This window comes from Fukomys damarensis, unplaced genomic scaffold, assembly GCF_012274545.1.
Source record: "Fukomys damarensis isolate Sample0158 unplaced genomic scaffold, DMR_v1.0_HiC HiC_scaffold_21, whole genome shotgun sequence".
NCBI classification, from domain to species: Eukaryota; Metazoa; Chordata; class Mammalia; order Rodentia; family Bathyergidae; genus Fukomys; species Fukomys damarensis.
The window spans coordinates 4,135,600-4,152,459 of NW_022900933.1; the positions used below are offsets into that span (position 1 = coordinate 4,135,600).

The window sequence follows — 16,860 nt, forward strand, 5'->3', positions numbered from 1 at the left end:
ATCAGCAAAGATTCCTAAATGGTCTCTCATATGATTCTTGCTGGCTTGCTTCCTTCACAGAAAGCACTCTTAAAAACAAAACCAAATGAAAACCTTTAGTTGCTGTTTCATTTCAAATTGTATTTAGACCCTTCACCTACAGAGCAGAATTTGATGTCTCTAAATTATCATTACTCCTTTTCGACCATGCTTCCTGTTCCTGGTTCACAGGTGATACCACATGAATGGTTTTGTTTGTTTTGCTTGCTTCACCCAGAATATCTTTGTGTCCCTAACCCTAGCTTTATCATTGCTCAGCTGCTGGATTTCTGGCAGAAAAAGAAAACTCTTTCATGGAGCTATCTGTACCCAGACTAGAAGCTGAATATTGTCCATCCATGAAAATAACTCCAGCCCCGCTATGATCCACTAAATCACAAAAACCTTATCTAAAATGCCTATGGCGTGAGTCCCTATCAGAGACAGCTTCAGTGGCTCCAAGACTTGTTATTTAGGTTAAATGTGGCTAATTTAGATTCAGGAAGTGATCCCTCTAGGCACAGCAAATTTTCAACTGCACTTGGCAATGTGGCTTTTTCATGAGATCTTTGAACTGGTTAGCAGTATCATTCTGGACTGTAACACTGTTTTATTCATTTCTGTCTCCTCTAGTGACTGTAAACTCCTCTGAGATCAGTTGGGTTTGGGCAGCTTAGATGCTCAGGTATTAGGCTCAAGGGGAAGCTCACTCTGTGATCTTCGCTCACACTCAAGTTCAGGCCTTGGTAGATTTTGAATATGAGGGCCTAGAGTGTCCATAATGGTAAATTGACCCATATATATTTACATGCATCCCCTATTTTCTTGTCAGAATGTTCTATTTTTAAAACCTCAATCTAGATTCTGTAGCCTTAAACCAGATAGCAGAAAGTCAACCAACATCTCTAGTGCCTCCGTGTTCTTAAAATCTGCACCCCTCCTTTTGTCCTCAGATCAGATATCTTTTCTGACATCTTCTCCAGGATTCTATCTTTTTTTTCATAAATAATACTTTAATGAAAGATAACTATTTTCCAAAATAGAAAAAAAAAACACTGCTGGGAAGAATATTCTTATTTTACATTTTTTTGCAAAATGTTTTAATATCTGGCTGAATAGAAGATGGCTAAATTCTTACAAGTGCTTCTGTAATTTATTGTGATATATTGTGTTTTGATACATCAATAGGTTAATTCCAGTGTGGAATCTGAAACCAAATCAGTGAACTTTTTATACTTTAATTATTATTTAACTATAGTACTTCAAATATTTCTTCAAATATTTCACATGTAACCTTATGCATTTTGGCCATTTGAAAAATATCGATTTATTCAGTTAAGTTATGCAGATCTTTCGGTAGTTGCTAAAATTAGGAATTATTCTATTTTTGGCTTTACCTGTTCACTTTCTGCCATTGCTCCTGAAAGGTAGGTTCCATGAGAGCAGAGACATTGTCTCTCTCATTTCTGAATTGCTGCTTAGGAAGTTGTAACAGTAGTCAGCTGAGCAGTAATGATTATTTGGACTAGGATATGACAATAGTAGTGATAAAATGTGATCATGTCAGGTTGTACTTTAGATCAAAATATGTGTTCGGACCACACAGACATACTCAAGAATTCCACATCGGCAAGCAAGAGAGGAGGTGGTTATTTCTGTGTTTCAAACCTAGGCTGCGAGTTAGGTAGTTGTGCCATACATGGTACTGCGATGGAAAACACTCAGGAGGAGTGAGTTTGAGGTCAGTTACAGTGCAAGTTATGTTTGAGAGAGCCATGACTCACACCGATGGACGTATCACGTAGGTAATTCGACAGTCTAGCCTGGGTATACACAGGTACGTTGGGTAGAGATAAAGGCTAGAAATAAAATGTTGTAATTTATGGGAATATATGCAAAGCTAAGGACCAGATGAAATCACCTAGAGAGAGTGTCTGTGGCAAGATGAAAACCTAAAGCGGATCCCTGTGAAAATCCAACCAGAAGTCTGCTACCCAAGAACCCACAGAGAAAGCTAGGAAGGAGCACCCAGTAAGCAGGAAGCCAGGAATATGTAGTTTCACCAAGACCGGATGCAGAAAGTATTTTAGAAAGAGAGGATTGGTCAAACAAGTTAGCTTCTTGTCAGAAAAAAATATAGACTAATTAATAATAAAACTTTTTCACTGTATTTCAGAATTTAGCATCTTTTATTGATTGACTAAGTATGTATGATTTGAACCAAAATAAAATCTGTTATTTTCTTTATGTACATGTTGTATTCCCACATAGGTATAATTCCTGTTATGAATTAATTCTATCACGCTTCTGTACATGGGATTTCCGAACATTTGGTATTACGGGAGTAAAAATAAAACGTGTCATTAAAGTTACCAATCGTATTCTGAGACTTAAATTTGAAGAGAAATTTCATAAGTTTTTGGATGATGGAGATATGCATGATTCAGAGTAAGAAATTGAATTTCATGATGAAAACTTTTATAAAAATCAGGCTTTGTTTTATTTATTTGAAAAAGGACTATTTTAAAAGTTAACAGTATTAAAAATACACCCTAGCTATGATGACCTCATTTATCTATCTGCACTGGTTCTTTTTGGAGTGGGGGCGGAGAGTAAAGTTATTAAAACTGAGGGAACATCCACTATCAACAGAAATGTCTCCGCAAGGCATGTGATTATTTTACCTAACCTTTTGTGAAACCAATTCCCACTGTTTTGTTTTGTTTTTTCCTTCTGTTCCAATTATTCTCAAGGAGCTATCGCAAGATGCTGGAATGCCTTTTTTATGTTTTTGATCCTGAAGTTACAGTGAAGAAAAAGCATGTGCTACAGATACTTGAAAAAGGATTCAAAGAGAGTGAAACAAGCAAGGTAGAGTAAAACATCAGTTAGACTCAGGCTTTCTCTCTCATGGGTGCAGCTCTGGCACAGGTTAGGCCTGTTTCCTTGTCTTTTCACTGATGGATGTTTCTAGCAAACTCTGGCTGTTTCACAGAAAGGTTAGTGACATCCTACAAAGCGTAGCATCCTTCCCGTATCCCCATGAATTATTTTATCCGTGAGCTATATTTAATCCTTCTAGGCATCTTGTTTTTGTACTGTATTGTGATCCTTTTGTTAATGCCTTTGAAATCTCCTTAAGTGGCTGTAAACTTATTACTAATCTTATATCTATTGAAACTCCTTAAGGGTCTTTTCTAACGTGAAAAAAAGCCATTCTCTTAACTCTGCTGCTCTTTCTAGGTTACATGCAGAAAGCCAGCCTTTCTGGGAACCCACCCTAGATTCTGTCGGTCCACTGCCACCAGCTCTCTCTTCCCTACCCCACTGTCTTCCACTGTAAGGCCCACGTGGCTTTCTCGCTGACTACTCCTGAACTCCAGAATACCCAGCCAACTCTGTTCAGTCCTCACACTCTAGACAAGGTAACTGCAGCACACTGTTACTTAGCAGAAGTTTCCCTACCATTTCCACATCAGAAATGGCACACGTAAAATTCTAACATTGGTGCACTTGAGTCCGCACTTTGCTACTCGCCACTGCAAAAGATTTCATCCCTGTGCCCCTGTTTTTTCTTCGCTGTAAAGTGAATAGTAGTATCTGTTTTGCAGAATTGTTGGTAGGATTTAGTGAGAGAGTGCATGAAGTAGTTATTGAATACTATTCAAATAGCCAGAGAGTAGAAATAGCCAAATGTGCAGCCATAGATGATGGATAAAGAAAAAGCAGTACCTACAAACAGTGGGATATCATCAGCCTTAAAGAAGGAAATTCTGACATAAGGAAGAACTTTTAAACATTAGGCTAAAAGAAATAAGCCAGGAAGCAATACTTAGGATCTGTAAATTAGGGAAAGAAAGCACAGAGAGAGAGATGAAGGAGTGGGAACTTACTGTTCAATACATAAGGAGTTTCAGTCTGATACAGAAAAGGTTGTAGAACTGAATAGGGGGTAAAGTTGTGCAACAATGTAAATGAAGTAATGACACTGGATTGATTGTTCAAAAAGCAGTAAAGTCATCTTTATATTTTATGTAATAAAATCCCCACAAATGTATTCTGGCTGCTCCTTGGAGATTGGGTTGGAGGGAGAAAGAGCAGAGGGCAGGGTACTATGCAGGGAAGCCCCCGCAGTGGCTATGGCCGGATGGGGGTCGTGAGAGTGTGCTCACTGTACTTCCCATTAGGGCAGCCAGCAGGTGAGGAAGTCAGGGTTGCAGAAAGCAGAGGGACTGTTCGTGTTGATTCAGGGAACTACACCCCGTCATAGCCCCGGAAGGTGGGGTGAGGGAGGGGAGGACGCTTCATTTTCTCTGCTCACCGGTACTGTGTCAAATGGTTTTTCTTCTGTATCTTCTAAAAGAGATGATTTTTTCTTCTTTAATTCTCCTAACAGCTGTCAGTGCTGCTCTGTCCACCAGGGTAACCACTGCTTACTGAGCAATAGAAATGTAGCTAGTCCAAACTGAATGTGCCTGTTTAAAATGAATACCAGTGTTGTAAGACTTAGTATGAAAGACTATACTTCTTATATTGATGACATGTTGAAATAATATTTTGGATATATTGGGTTAAACAAAATGTATTATTTAAAGTTACCAAAAAGACAAAAAAGTTCATGTAGCGGTGCCTGCTACATAGAAAGTTTTCGATATATTTTACCATTATTGTCTAAAATATTTGATGCTATTTGTTAGACTCCCTCTCCTTTTTGAAATTCTCCTTTGGTATCCACAATATTACATTCCTGCTGTTTTCCTATTTTCTAATTGTCCTGTCACTGTTTCTTTGTTGTTCCTCATTTTGCCTCTAAACATGAGAATCCCACAAGATCAACGTTCACTGTTCTGCCTTTCTCCAGATACCATCAAGTACTCTTATTATGAAGACCCTAGAAGTGGAGGAGTCATCCCTGTGTAAGATCAGATGAGCTAGGTTTCTGTGCTATGACAAGCATAGGCAAATGAAGATAATTATGTGCTGCATTAAGAGATGGTTTCTGTCTGAGTTACTTTCTCATCACTGAGACACAATACTTGATACGCATAAATTAATGGAGAAAAGTTTGGTTTTGCTCACGGTTTATAGAGGCTTCCATCCATAGTCAGGCGACTCCAGGGCAGGGTGGCCCATGGCAGGGGAGAAGCAACTCAAGGCATAGCAGGGAAGAAAAGAAAGTAAAGGGAGGAGCAGGGAAGAGAAAATCCCTCCCAGGCCACACTCCAGTGACCCACTTAGGACCAGATCTCACCTCCTAACAGCAGTTCAGCTGTAGACTAATCAGGGACTAACCCACTGATGATTATCACGCCCCCGTGAACCTGTCACCTCCCAGAGCCCCACCTGAGAGCCCATGAGGCTTTGGGGGACATCCAGATATCAGCCATAACAGGCTCTCATTCAGTTGACAGCTGTGTGAGTAGTTTTGTGTTTGTTGTTGTTGTTGTGTTGTTTTGTTTTGTTTTTTGGTACCGGGCATTGAACTCAGGACCTTATGCTTGTGAGGCAGGCAGTGGAACCACTGAGCTAAAGCCCCAGCCCCAGGGTGTGAATAGTTTTGATAAGAGGTTTGGGCTAGGTAGGCAGTGGGCTGGCTGGAGTAGAGAAAAAAAACTAACTTCAACTTGACTTCCTATTGCCATATATAACTGTACTTGTAATTCTCCTAAACACAAGTTATTGCCATGTTTACCTTTGATGAAATGCTGTTTCCTTCCCCTTTCTCTGTGCCATGCTTACTTATTATCCTTCAAGCTCTGTGCTGTTTCCTTCCCCTTTCTCTGTGCCATGCTTACTTATTATCCTTCAAGCTCTGGCTCAGAGGTGTTTTCTGTGAAGCCTTTCCTGAATTTTCAAATGCTGGCCCCCTGTTTCCTTGTTTGCAAATTTTTAAAAAAGCTAATTAAAATGACCTGTTAACGTTATTTACTTAAAAATTCTATAGTCAATTCAACACATAAATTTACATTCATTTCTCAAGCTTCTTTATAAGGCCAAAAGCTTTGGCTGTGAAATTGGAACTCTCCCTAAACTACCTTGTATCAGTTAGAATCATGTTTCATATTTGGTTTCCTTAGAATTGAAAATGTGTTTAGATTCTGGCAAAGCATCTGGAATACAAAAATCCAAATAGTTTGTTTGAATTCCACTCACCACCACAAAACTTAGGCGTTGGCCTCACCCAGACATATTTTGGCAAACAACCACGATTAAATTTCACTTAATTTTCTACTTAGTTCTCAGAGAAACAAGTTGCCTTCCATTTCATTGCTTTCTACAATATGCATCATTTTAATACCACTTACCACTGGCATCAACAAAACTCAAGAAAAAAAATGACACTTGAAAAGTCTGCAGCATGACTGGGTGGGAGTACATCAGTGTTTCAGAAAGTCCCGTCCTGTCCTTGAATGGGGATTACAGAGAACAGTGGGTTACTGGATAATCCTGCAAATTGTCAAGTGTTAGTCTATTAAATGGCAGAGTTGTTATTGTAGCACCTTGATTACTGAATGCTGTCATCTGTGTGCATTTCTCTACTAGTCTTTAAGGGCAAGGACTTTGTTTATAAAAAGATTCTTAGTCCGAATCAGGGAAATAAGTGTATAGATGCTGTTCTGTACCTTCATATATTTCCTTCCTCTTAAAAATAATTTCTCTTTAATTTCTGATTATTTGAAATATGTCCAGCTTTTGAGGCCTAGTCACAATCCTATTACCTCTTCAAATTCTTTCCTTATCACTGTAGTTAAAAAGAATATCTTCTTTAACATGTCTTGTGATGCTGTGTATTTTAAATTCTTAGATATTGTTTCTGTTTTCCCCTGTCCTTTGAAGGCCAAGGTCGTGGGTTACCCTCGCAGTGCTATGTGCATAGGCTGGAGTTAACAGACAGTGATGATCATTGGCAATATGAGGTTTACTTACCAGAGTGTGGGAATTGTGGTCACATGACCCATTTTGGATGGAACCCAGGCCATTTGCATCGAGCTACATTCCAAAGGTGTTTTGTTTTGTTTTGTTTTGAGACAGGGTCTCACTATGCAGTTCATACTAGCCTGGAACTCACTATATAACCCAGGCTGGCCTCAAACTCATGGCAGTCCTCCTGCCTCAGCCTCCCAAGTGCTGGGATAACAGGCATGCACCACTACAACTGGCCCAAGATGTTCTTTAATGTGTTTGTTTTTTGAAACAGGATGCCCAGGCTAGACTCAGACTTGTGGCCCCGCTCCAGAGCCTCTCACAGTGCTGGGTATAGGCATGACAATCATACCTGGCTAATTACTGATTTTTAAGAAGTTCTTTGGATAATATATTTCAATAAGAAAAAATATATACTTACCATTTCAGAAAAGTTATAATTCTAAATAATGTGGCTGCTAATATAAAACAAGTGACAAATTTAAAACTCTGTGATTGTAACAAGAACAAATGATCTGTGTTTAAGTCATGACTGCTAATTTCTAATTCTGTTCTTGAACAGGTCATGTAGTGTCTGAGTTCTAGTTTTATTTGTAAAAATAGAAATTTATTTTGCTTTTTAGAGCTGTTTGCATAGCAAGTAATGCAAAAGTGATGAAACACTTTTGAGAAATAAAGTTAGTCACAAAGCAAAGTGAAATTTTGATGCATTGGCACAATAAGAAATATTTTGTTTCTGTTTGTTTGTTTGTTTTTGTACGGGAGATCGAACTTGGGTCTCTTGTGCTTTCAATCCCCAGCCCAATATTTTGTTCCCGGAGAACAATGAAGACGATTATCCCAAAACATCATAAATAAGAACTTTCACTGATGTGCCACCCCGTTGCCACAGGACTTTCTTTTTGGATTTAACAAGATTGCTAATTGAGTGCTCATTGAAAGCTATTGCCCATGCCCGGCAGTGTGGTCAGACCTGACTGGCTTTTTATTCCAGGAGCAGATTTTGTTCTATCCCACTTTTGTATAAACCTATTTGTGCATGAATTTAAAATATTTAAATGGCTTTGCAGAATGAAGTTGCACCTGGAGGGGATCTGCTTCTTTTCATTGAGCATGGCCTGCACATTTCTTTGCCCAGACACATAAACAAAACAATAAACCATCTGTATTGAGATCAAGGTGTTGTTAGTTTTATAAAAAAAACACAAAAACTCAGGTGTTTATTCTTTGCAGCTGCCTCTCAAAAAGGAAGCCGTTATCCTTGCTAACAGCTTAAGTATGTGTGAATGTCCCCGAATTGAGTTTCTACAGCAAAAATACAAGGATGAGAAGAAAAGCTCTCTTAATCCTGAGCTCTTCAGACATGGTAATACAAGTATAGAGTGTTTTTGAACTCTGAAGTCTTTCAGATTTGTTTATTATTTTTATATCATTTTTGATACTTGGTCTTCCTAACCCAGGAGGTTTCATCAAACCATTTTGCTTTATATTTATTAATGTAATGATGAAGACTTTATTAATTTAGCCACATTGTCAACGAATGTTTAGTGTATTTCACTCTGTATCAGCGTTAGTGGAGTCATTTATCATTCAGACATTTAATACAATTTACATATGCTTTTCGCAGCCTGTTAGTTATGTTGTTTCATAAAAATAAATGCAACATAGCTGTATATGTGAATGCACGCAAATATGTATACATGTTACATACGCAGCAGAGTCACAGGAAGAAGAGAAAATGGCCCACGTATCTAATAATCTCATAAAGCACTCTAGATGGTAGGACTTATTTGTCTTGAATAATCATAATGTAAGATGGTAAGAAAAATCAGCTAGAGACAAATTGTGAAGTCCATGGTTTGCTTTATAGAAGATAAAGTTTTATTATTTAAAATTACTATATATATATATTACATGTGAGCATTTTTATTCACTATATATTTAAAGTGAATTATATATGTAAATACATACATGTTACATATGAGTATGTTTTCCCTTTAGATTAAGATCCTTAGGATTCACCTAAGTGCTAAAGATTCCTGAGAATCAATAAAACTGGAAAAAATCATTTCTAATCGCTACATATAAAACAGTCAAAAGTTTATTTATATTATATATTATGTATATGTTATATATACAAAAGATTGTATAATACACAATAAGCATATATAAACATAATATAACAATACATGGTATAATAATATAAAATATATAAATGAATATGTACAGAAGTATATAAAAATAATAATACATACATAGTAAGTATAGGAAACAATTTTCAGGACACTTGTGAAAGAGTTTGCCCACAGAATGGGGAAGAAGAGCAGCTTCCAGGCTGTAGATCTGCTAAGATGGTTTGTGTAGGACTGAAGTATGTGTGTTTTGCAGTGAGTTAATAATGAGAAAATTCTACCAATTATTGAATTAAGGATGCCTCACTTGAAAAAACCATTTGCTACTTTTAAAAAAAATTCTCCATTCCCATCTTAAGAAGTACTTCATGATGTTCTACCAAAACCTTACAGAATATGTTTTCCAAAAACAATTATGTTCCTCCAATTTACATTTTGTCTCATACATTGTAAAACCAACCTTTTGACTGTTTTATATGTAGTGATTGGAAATGATTTTTTCAGATTTATTGATTCTTAGGAATCTTTAGTACTTAGGTGAATCCTAGGATCTTAATCTAAAGGGAAAAATTCTCACGTGTTTTTAGTGCCTTTTAGTGTCTTAAGCTATATAAATTTTATTTAACAACAAAAAGACATTTTAAATGACTTCAGAAAAACATGGCTAAATGTGTTCTTTCTTTTCTGTAAGCCTTTGCTTCACATAATCAGATGGTTCCTCATTTATTCAGGAAATACTGGTTGCGTGCCTCCTCCAGGTATTTTGGATCACGTGGTGGGGATGTGTGCTGTAAGATGACAAGCAGTATAGCCAGGTCTTTGTGTTTACAAAATGTAAATCAAGTCCGATAAGTCAGAACCAACAGAGAAGTTTATAGTGGAAAATTCCTGAAGTGGTTTATTATTAAAAATTATTTTTTTTTTCTCATTTAGGCATCCTCCTCCTTACAAAGGTTTTTCTTGGCCAGAGTATTCAAGCTCGTGAACAGGAATCCATCAGTCAAGCCAACTATCCCATGGTTAATTCCGTGTTCATTCCTCAGAAATATTTACGAAGTATGCCCACCGTAAAGGAAATGCAGTTTAATCTCTCTGAATCGAAAACATTTATACTTAATACAACAGTTTATAGCTTACAGCATATAGTTTAACCTCTACCTAACCAAGTTGGTAAATTTTTGTATAAAATCTGTTTCTGGATACTAATAATTTTTCTATTCCCTACCTGAACTTATTTTTGTGTGTGCATAGTCTATTTCACACATTTATATATACTGTAATTACGATGTTCCTACACAAGTCATCCCTCAGTATCTTTGGGAAATTGGCTCCAGGGCCGCTCATCTTGACAGACACCAAAACCCATGGATGCTCGGGTCCCTTCTATGAAACGATGTAGCGCTTGTGTGTGACCTGCACAGTCTTCCTATATAGTCTCTATACATCTTTTAATACCTAACACAGTATAAACACTCTTTAAATAGTTCTTATGCTGTAATGTTTATGGAATAACAAGGAAGAAGTCCGTATATATTCACTGCAGACTTTGTTTCCATACTTTCCTTCTGTGGTTGGTTGAATCCACCGATGCAGGTCCTGTGGGTGTAAAGGACTGTGCCTGCCTGCCTGTGTGACATAAATGTATTAATTTTCAAAGAAAAAGAACCTCAACTGTTAACGACAAAGGTTTTAAAGCAATACATTCCTCAAAAATACATAGCCATTTATTCAGTAGTAACGTGAAAAAATATAAAAGGGAAAAGGATTTGAGTAAAGGTAAACTCCACTAGTCTGTGGACTGAAAAGAAATATGAATACAGTTAAGAAGCTGAGGGTGGGGAGATTTTTTTAAAAGCCCTCAAAATATAATTGTTGCAAGTTTTTGAGAACACTTTATTATATAATCTATGTATGAGTTAAAAAGTATATTTGAATGCCTTGCTTGTTTTTGTCTTTTCCACTAGATTCTGTCACGGGACAAAGAAATTGTGATTGTGGCTTTCGGCAGTGCAAGTGGTTTGTCTTTGATCATGACCTTGTTTTGCCAGAGTACATCGTTGAATTTGAGTATATTACAGTGGTATGGATCATTAGATATATTTAAGAGGAGAAATTCCTTAAATAGGAACAGAATAGTAATTTGTAGCCTGTCAATGTTATGTCATGTACAGTGCCTAGTGTGTGGATACCACTGCATGTGCATGTGTGTGTATGTGTATTGGCTGTTTGGTGAAGTCTTAATTTTCAAAACAAGTCATTTTACTACCTAAGTATTTAATAGATTCTGTTTTGTTTTATTTATTTCTTTTTGGTACCAGAGATTGAACTCAGGACCTTGCACTTGCGAGGCAGGCACGGTGCCACTGAGCTAAATCCCCGGCCCTCTAAATGTTTGTCTTATGCAGATATACTATAAAAGTGACACATGATATAATTTCACTGGAAAAGCTTCAAACTATATGTAACAGTACAGCCTAAACATGAAAATCTGCCTTTCTACTAAGCCTTCACTTCTCCCTGTTAACAGTTCTGCGGATTTGCTTTCAGTCCTTTTTGTTGTTGTTGTTTTGTACATTTACATTCATAACAACATATACCATTTTATCTATACATGTAATTTCTAAGTCTTCTGGGATTTTTTTTTCCTTTTAACAATGTGCTTTGGACTTGTTTCTGCCTTCAGTACGTAGGGGCAAATATGTTATTCTTTTGATTGCTACACACTAGCTTCCAGATTCCTAATATGATCTGCTGCTATCTGGTTTCTCAGCATTTGTTACACATTTTTATGTTAATGATTGTTTTTATTTCAACATTGAAGTGTTTACCCTATTGTTTACTATAGCAGCTTTTAAAAAAATTGTAGATGTCTTATTCTCCTCGGCCTTAAGAGATTGTTTGGTGAACTATTTTGGTTTCTTCTGGAGCCGTCTCTGTTTTTACAGCTCTTGCTCAGTTCTTCTCAATTCTTACTGTAATTACTTAATTTTCTAATGAGGACAGCACCCTGCTCTGAACATCAATTTTTTATTTTTTTAAATCTGATCTTCTAAGTGCTTTTCTCCCGCATATGTTTTGGCTAGAGTTTACATTTTTTCTCCTAAATGTGAATTCAGTTCCTTCTGATTTATACCTCATGACTTCTAGTCTTTTGTTGTTGTTTTTTCTAGTCTTTTGTTATAAAACATTTAAAATGGTTTTTTTGCCAGTTTTAAGAAATTTGTGGTGGGTGTGAAAGGTCCTTGGTCTTAACCATAGATTTCATAATGATTCTGACTCTCACAGATATTACTGTACTATATAACTGAGAAAAGTCATTTCATCTTTTTTCCATAGCCTGTCTGTCTTTCAAAATGATAAATACACCAACCAAAATTTGAACATTTCATATAAATTTTCAGGTCAAGGCCCACTCTTTATTTTCTACGTTCAATAATATCATCACAGAAGAGAGCAAAAACTATTCAGAAGGATCAATATTATCCCAGGATTTGAAATTTGATGATGATGTCATGAAAATGGAGCCGAGAATTAAGCCCCGACCAAAACTTCTTAGTTTGGATGATGAAACAATACTTTCCCTTGCCAAGACTAATATTTACACTCATATTGTGGTAAGTGGTGATGAGGAGTGAAATTTCAAGACGAGAACCTCGAATTTGGAATTAGACTGTAGTACATAAAGTCTACAGACACTAAGCCACCAACCTCTTGATGCCAGGGATCATGCTTTCTAGTTTAAAAGTACCCAGTCCTCACCTACACACAGCTACACTTGTGCTGCAGTAATGCAGTGAGCACCAACATACACTTTGTAAGTCCTCGATAAGCCACCAACCTCTTGATGCCAGGGATCATGCTTTCTAGTTTAAAAGTACCCAGTCCTCACCTTCTACACACAGCTACACTTGTGCTGCAGTAATGCAGTGAGCACCAACATACGCTTTGTAAGTCCTCGCGGGGTTATCTTTGAAAAGGTAAAATTAATTTTAACAACACATTTTATTTAACCCAAATATCTAAACTACGTCATTTTCTATGTCGTCACTATGAAAACCCATTACTGAGATAGTTACAGATTAAGTCTGAATTCTGGAGTATATTTTACACTAGCACATTTCAGTTCAGCCTTGCTATATTTCAATTGCTGATATTCATTTGAGATGCTTCTCCAATTAACAAGTGATTTATCTAAATAACAAGCTCTTCGTAGGATTAAGATGAAGGCATATACATTTCAAATCAGCTTCTAGGGTTGACACACACAATTCTGGTGTACAGTCAAAACTGAGATAAAGCTAAAAATGCAGACGTTATCTTTATCTGGAAAGATATTTTTCCATTGCCAGGTTCCTAGACTCATTATTTACGACATATTGTTCTCAAGTGACTGCATAAAGCCGAAAGAGAATGAAGGATATTTAAATAAAATAAGTGAAATCAATAGTTTTAAGTCTGGTTCTGAAGTTATTCAGAAAATTATTTTTCCAGAAATTCTTAGGATTGATTTGATGAAATGCTCTTATTACTATCCACCAAATCTTTGCATCTAGGGTGAAAAGAGGAGATCTTAATGTTTACGTTAATGTGAGGATATTTTCATTATAGGATGGCAGTGTTAGCTTCTGTACCACAAGTGTACAGAATAGTGATTACAAGACCAATCTTATGGCTGACAGTATGGAGAAATTATTGTTTCGTAGTATAATGTCAATACGTAATATAGGAGTGATACATTTTTGACAATAAAGTTTTAGTGATGAAATTTTTTACAAAGAATGTGTTCTGGTTAGATTGAGCTTCCACAATATGTATTCCTGCAGGCATAAGGGGATTCACTGAAAATTTAAAATCAGCAAAGTAGATCTTTTGGTTATTTTTGGTTTATAAAGTAGAGGAGGAGAACCAGACTTCCTAAAACATTGACCTGCCTGTGATTTCAGCCAACTTCGCATTAATTTGATGAGCTCCTGTGACAGATGAATAGCTGCTTTTTCATCTTGAAGTTGCCCGTGTTTCTTAAAAGCCAGCAAGTTTGCTACAGCTTCTAGTAGGAATACTAGGTGTTGCAACAAGAAGGTTTAGGTATTATAACCTTTGCATCCCTTCCTTTGTGCCATTATTATAAGAGCAACTAAAGGCACATTTCTATTATGTTCTTTTTAATCTTCCCAGTAGATTGAGTTTTATGAGGCTATCCCTAAAATCACATAACAGAAATAAAAGCCTCAGTATATATAACATAGAATTTTGTATTCTTTCACAGCACAAATGCTAAAAATTAGAGTTGTTACAAGTCTGCCTTTTGCATTGATTTATTCACCTATAATTTATTAGAAATTATGTGTTGGGCAATGCAGTAAGAATTAGGAGTTTAAAATGAATACATTATTTTCCCTGCCTCAACCTCAGTGCAGTGTGCTTCACAGAGGTGAGTTTTGAGTGGATTATTAGTTGCTTATAGCTTATAGACAGAGAAAACACTCTACCTTGGGCACACGATTTTGAAAGATAGTGGTGTCTTCAAGAAACACCCAGAGGGCCAGGGATTTAGCTCAGCGGTTCATTGGCCTGCCTTGCAAGCGCAAGTACCCGAGTTCGATCCCCAGGACCACAAAAAAAAAAAAAAGAAAAAGAAAAAGAAACACCCAGAAATTCACTTTAAGATACAGAGTTGTGACAGTTGAAGACCAAGATACAGGTTGGAATTAAAAGGAAGATGGAGCAAGCTGAGGCTGGAAGAGAAGGTTATAGCCACATGAAGATGGGTTTTAGAAGCTGTATTTGAAGTGTAGAGTCCTCTCCCTAAGCAACAGACTTTTTATTTTTAAAGGTCCTAACTTTGGTAGCTAGTGGATGGACTTAAGTGAAGTCTGACTATTGGTACGGAAACCTAGTAGAAAACTCACATTGCAGTAATCCAAAGGAGATCATGTTATCTGTACTAATGCAACAGTAGTGATAAAATCTAGCAGGTGGCTTGAAAAACATTTCTGCAATCAAGTGCATATGGAAAAGGGGCGATCAATAATGTGTTAAGTTAGATCACAAAACTCTTAACTGGGATTAAAAATATAGGCAACCAAGCAGATACGTATGGAAAGATGATGAATTCAGTTGTATAGCTGAACATAAGGTGTTGAATATAAGGTGTCTTTAGGTTCTTAGCATGGATGATGCTCATATCTAATTTGTAAGATAACTAGCCTGCATAACTTGACCCTTCTTCACAATTCTAACTAATTTTGGCTGCTATTAGAAATTTAGTTGTTTTTCCCTTTGAAGAATTTAGTTATGTCTACAGTAGTATATGATGTTGGTAAGTGCAGATGATTTGAATACACACCTGATTTTATCATGGTGCTACTCACTCACTGAAAATACTGTAGTCATTTGTATTTACACATTTTCTTGTGGCATTGCTTTTTTTTTACTACACTGTCATCAATGAGTATAATCTTCACTTGGTACAATTCACAGCTGTGTCATTTGAAGACAGAAAAGCATGTAGGCATCAAGATCTCTCCTAAATATAAACGTGATAACATTCATTTTCACATAACCAAGGATGCAGTGGACAGGAACATCTGGACCGTATTCTGGCATAGGTGGGTGTTGTATCAGACTCTCCCCCACCTCCTCCAGTGCTGTTAGGTCCTCTCACGTCCCCATTCACAGCCTGTCTTCCTTGGTCTAGAGCTCTTATTCAGGTTCCTGCAATCAAGATGCATCTTTACTATCTCTTCCTGTGAGATACCCAAAACTCTCAAGGGTTCCCATTATTTACTGACTAGCCTGAGAAATAGAACCATCCTAATATCTTAACTATGTCTAAAAAGAATGTCATGCCAACTATTGACAACCTTAGACCAATGGGAAATGATATTGAAGAACCAGGTCCAAGTATAGTATAAACTACCCTACCTTTTTAACAGCACACATCATTAGAGTTTTTTTTTTCATACTGACATTCTCTTAATGTCATTTAAAATAACTACTTTCTTATACACATTATATTGGCTCAAGTAACTCTTCAAAACCTGGTAGATATTAAAAATTAGGTAGGATGTAGCATGTAATCTATTTTATTTTTAATTCATGTATATATTTTTTCACTTCAGAGTCTCAATCTACACGGCAACAGCTTGAGTAAACTGCGAGATCTCTCCAAGTTAACCAGACTTCGGAAACTGAACATCAGTTTTAATGAATTGACTTGTTTAGATGACGTATACCACTTGGTAAGAACTGTCCTTTGCAAATCTAAAAGAAGGCCAAATTATAGAAAGCAAAGAATAGAATGGTGGTTCCTGTAGTGTCAGAGCTAGGGGAAAGGAAGGGATGTTGGCCAAAAGACATAAACTTTCAGTTGTAAGGTGAACTAGTCCTTGTATCTGACACACAGCATCGGTGGTGATGGTCATGTTAATTAGATGTGAGTGGCCATTGCATAGTGTATACCAAATCACTTTGCATAACTTGGTCAAACTGAATTTGCCAGTTTAATGTTTTGTTTTTTAAAAAGCTTGGGATTGCAAAAACAATCGTAAAACTAAAGGACAAATGATGAGTTGCAATAAGGACTTTTAAAAAAGAGCTATTCTTTTGAAAAGACAGTTTAGGTTTTTAAAAAAAATTACATAAAATGTAATAAGTAATGAATAAATTACTTTTATAATTCTCACTTCATATATAACATGCAAAATTATACAGTCCAAATAAGAAAGTGTAAGCTCCCGGCCTGCGCGACAACAGACCCAGGAAGGACCCAAGGACCCCAGAGGGG

At 36.6% G+C, this 16,860-nt stretch overlaps 1 protein-coding gene across 1 annotated transcript in view; it reads left to right on the forward strand.

Annotated features, from left to right (window-relative positions):
* Lrrc9 (leucine rich repeat containing 9) overlaps positions 1–16,860 on the forward strand; it is a 90,558-nt gene that overhangs the window by 20,570 nt on the left and 53,128 nt on the right. Inside the window, exons 11-17 of the mRNA XM_010605909.2 lie at positions 2,290–2,466; positions 2,772–2,889; positions 8,176–8,308; positions 10,008–10,130; positions 11,039–11,154; positions 12,476–12,688; positions 16,196–16,315. Coding sequence (XP_010604211.1) covers positions 2,290–2,466; positions 2,772–2,889; positions 8,176–8,308; positions 10,008–10,130; positions 11,039–11,154; positions 12,476–12,688; positions 16,196–16,315 — 1,000 coding nt within the window. The remainder of the gene's footprint in view (positions 1–2,289; positions 2,467–2,771; positions 2,890–8,175; positions 8,309–10,007; positions 10,131–11,038; positions 11,155–12,475; positions 12,689–16,195; positions 16,316–16,860) is intronic.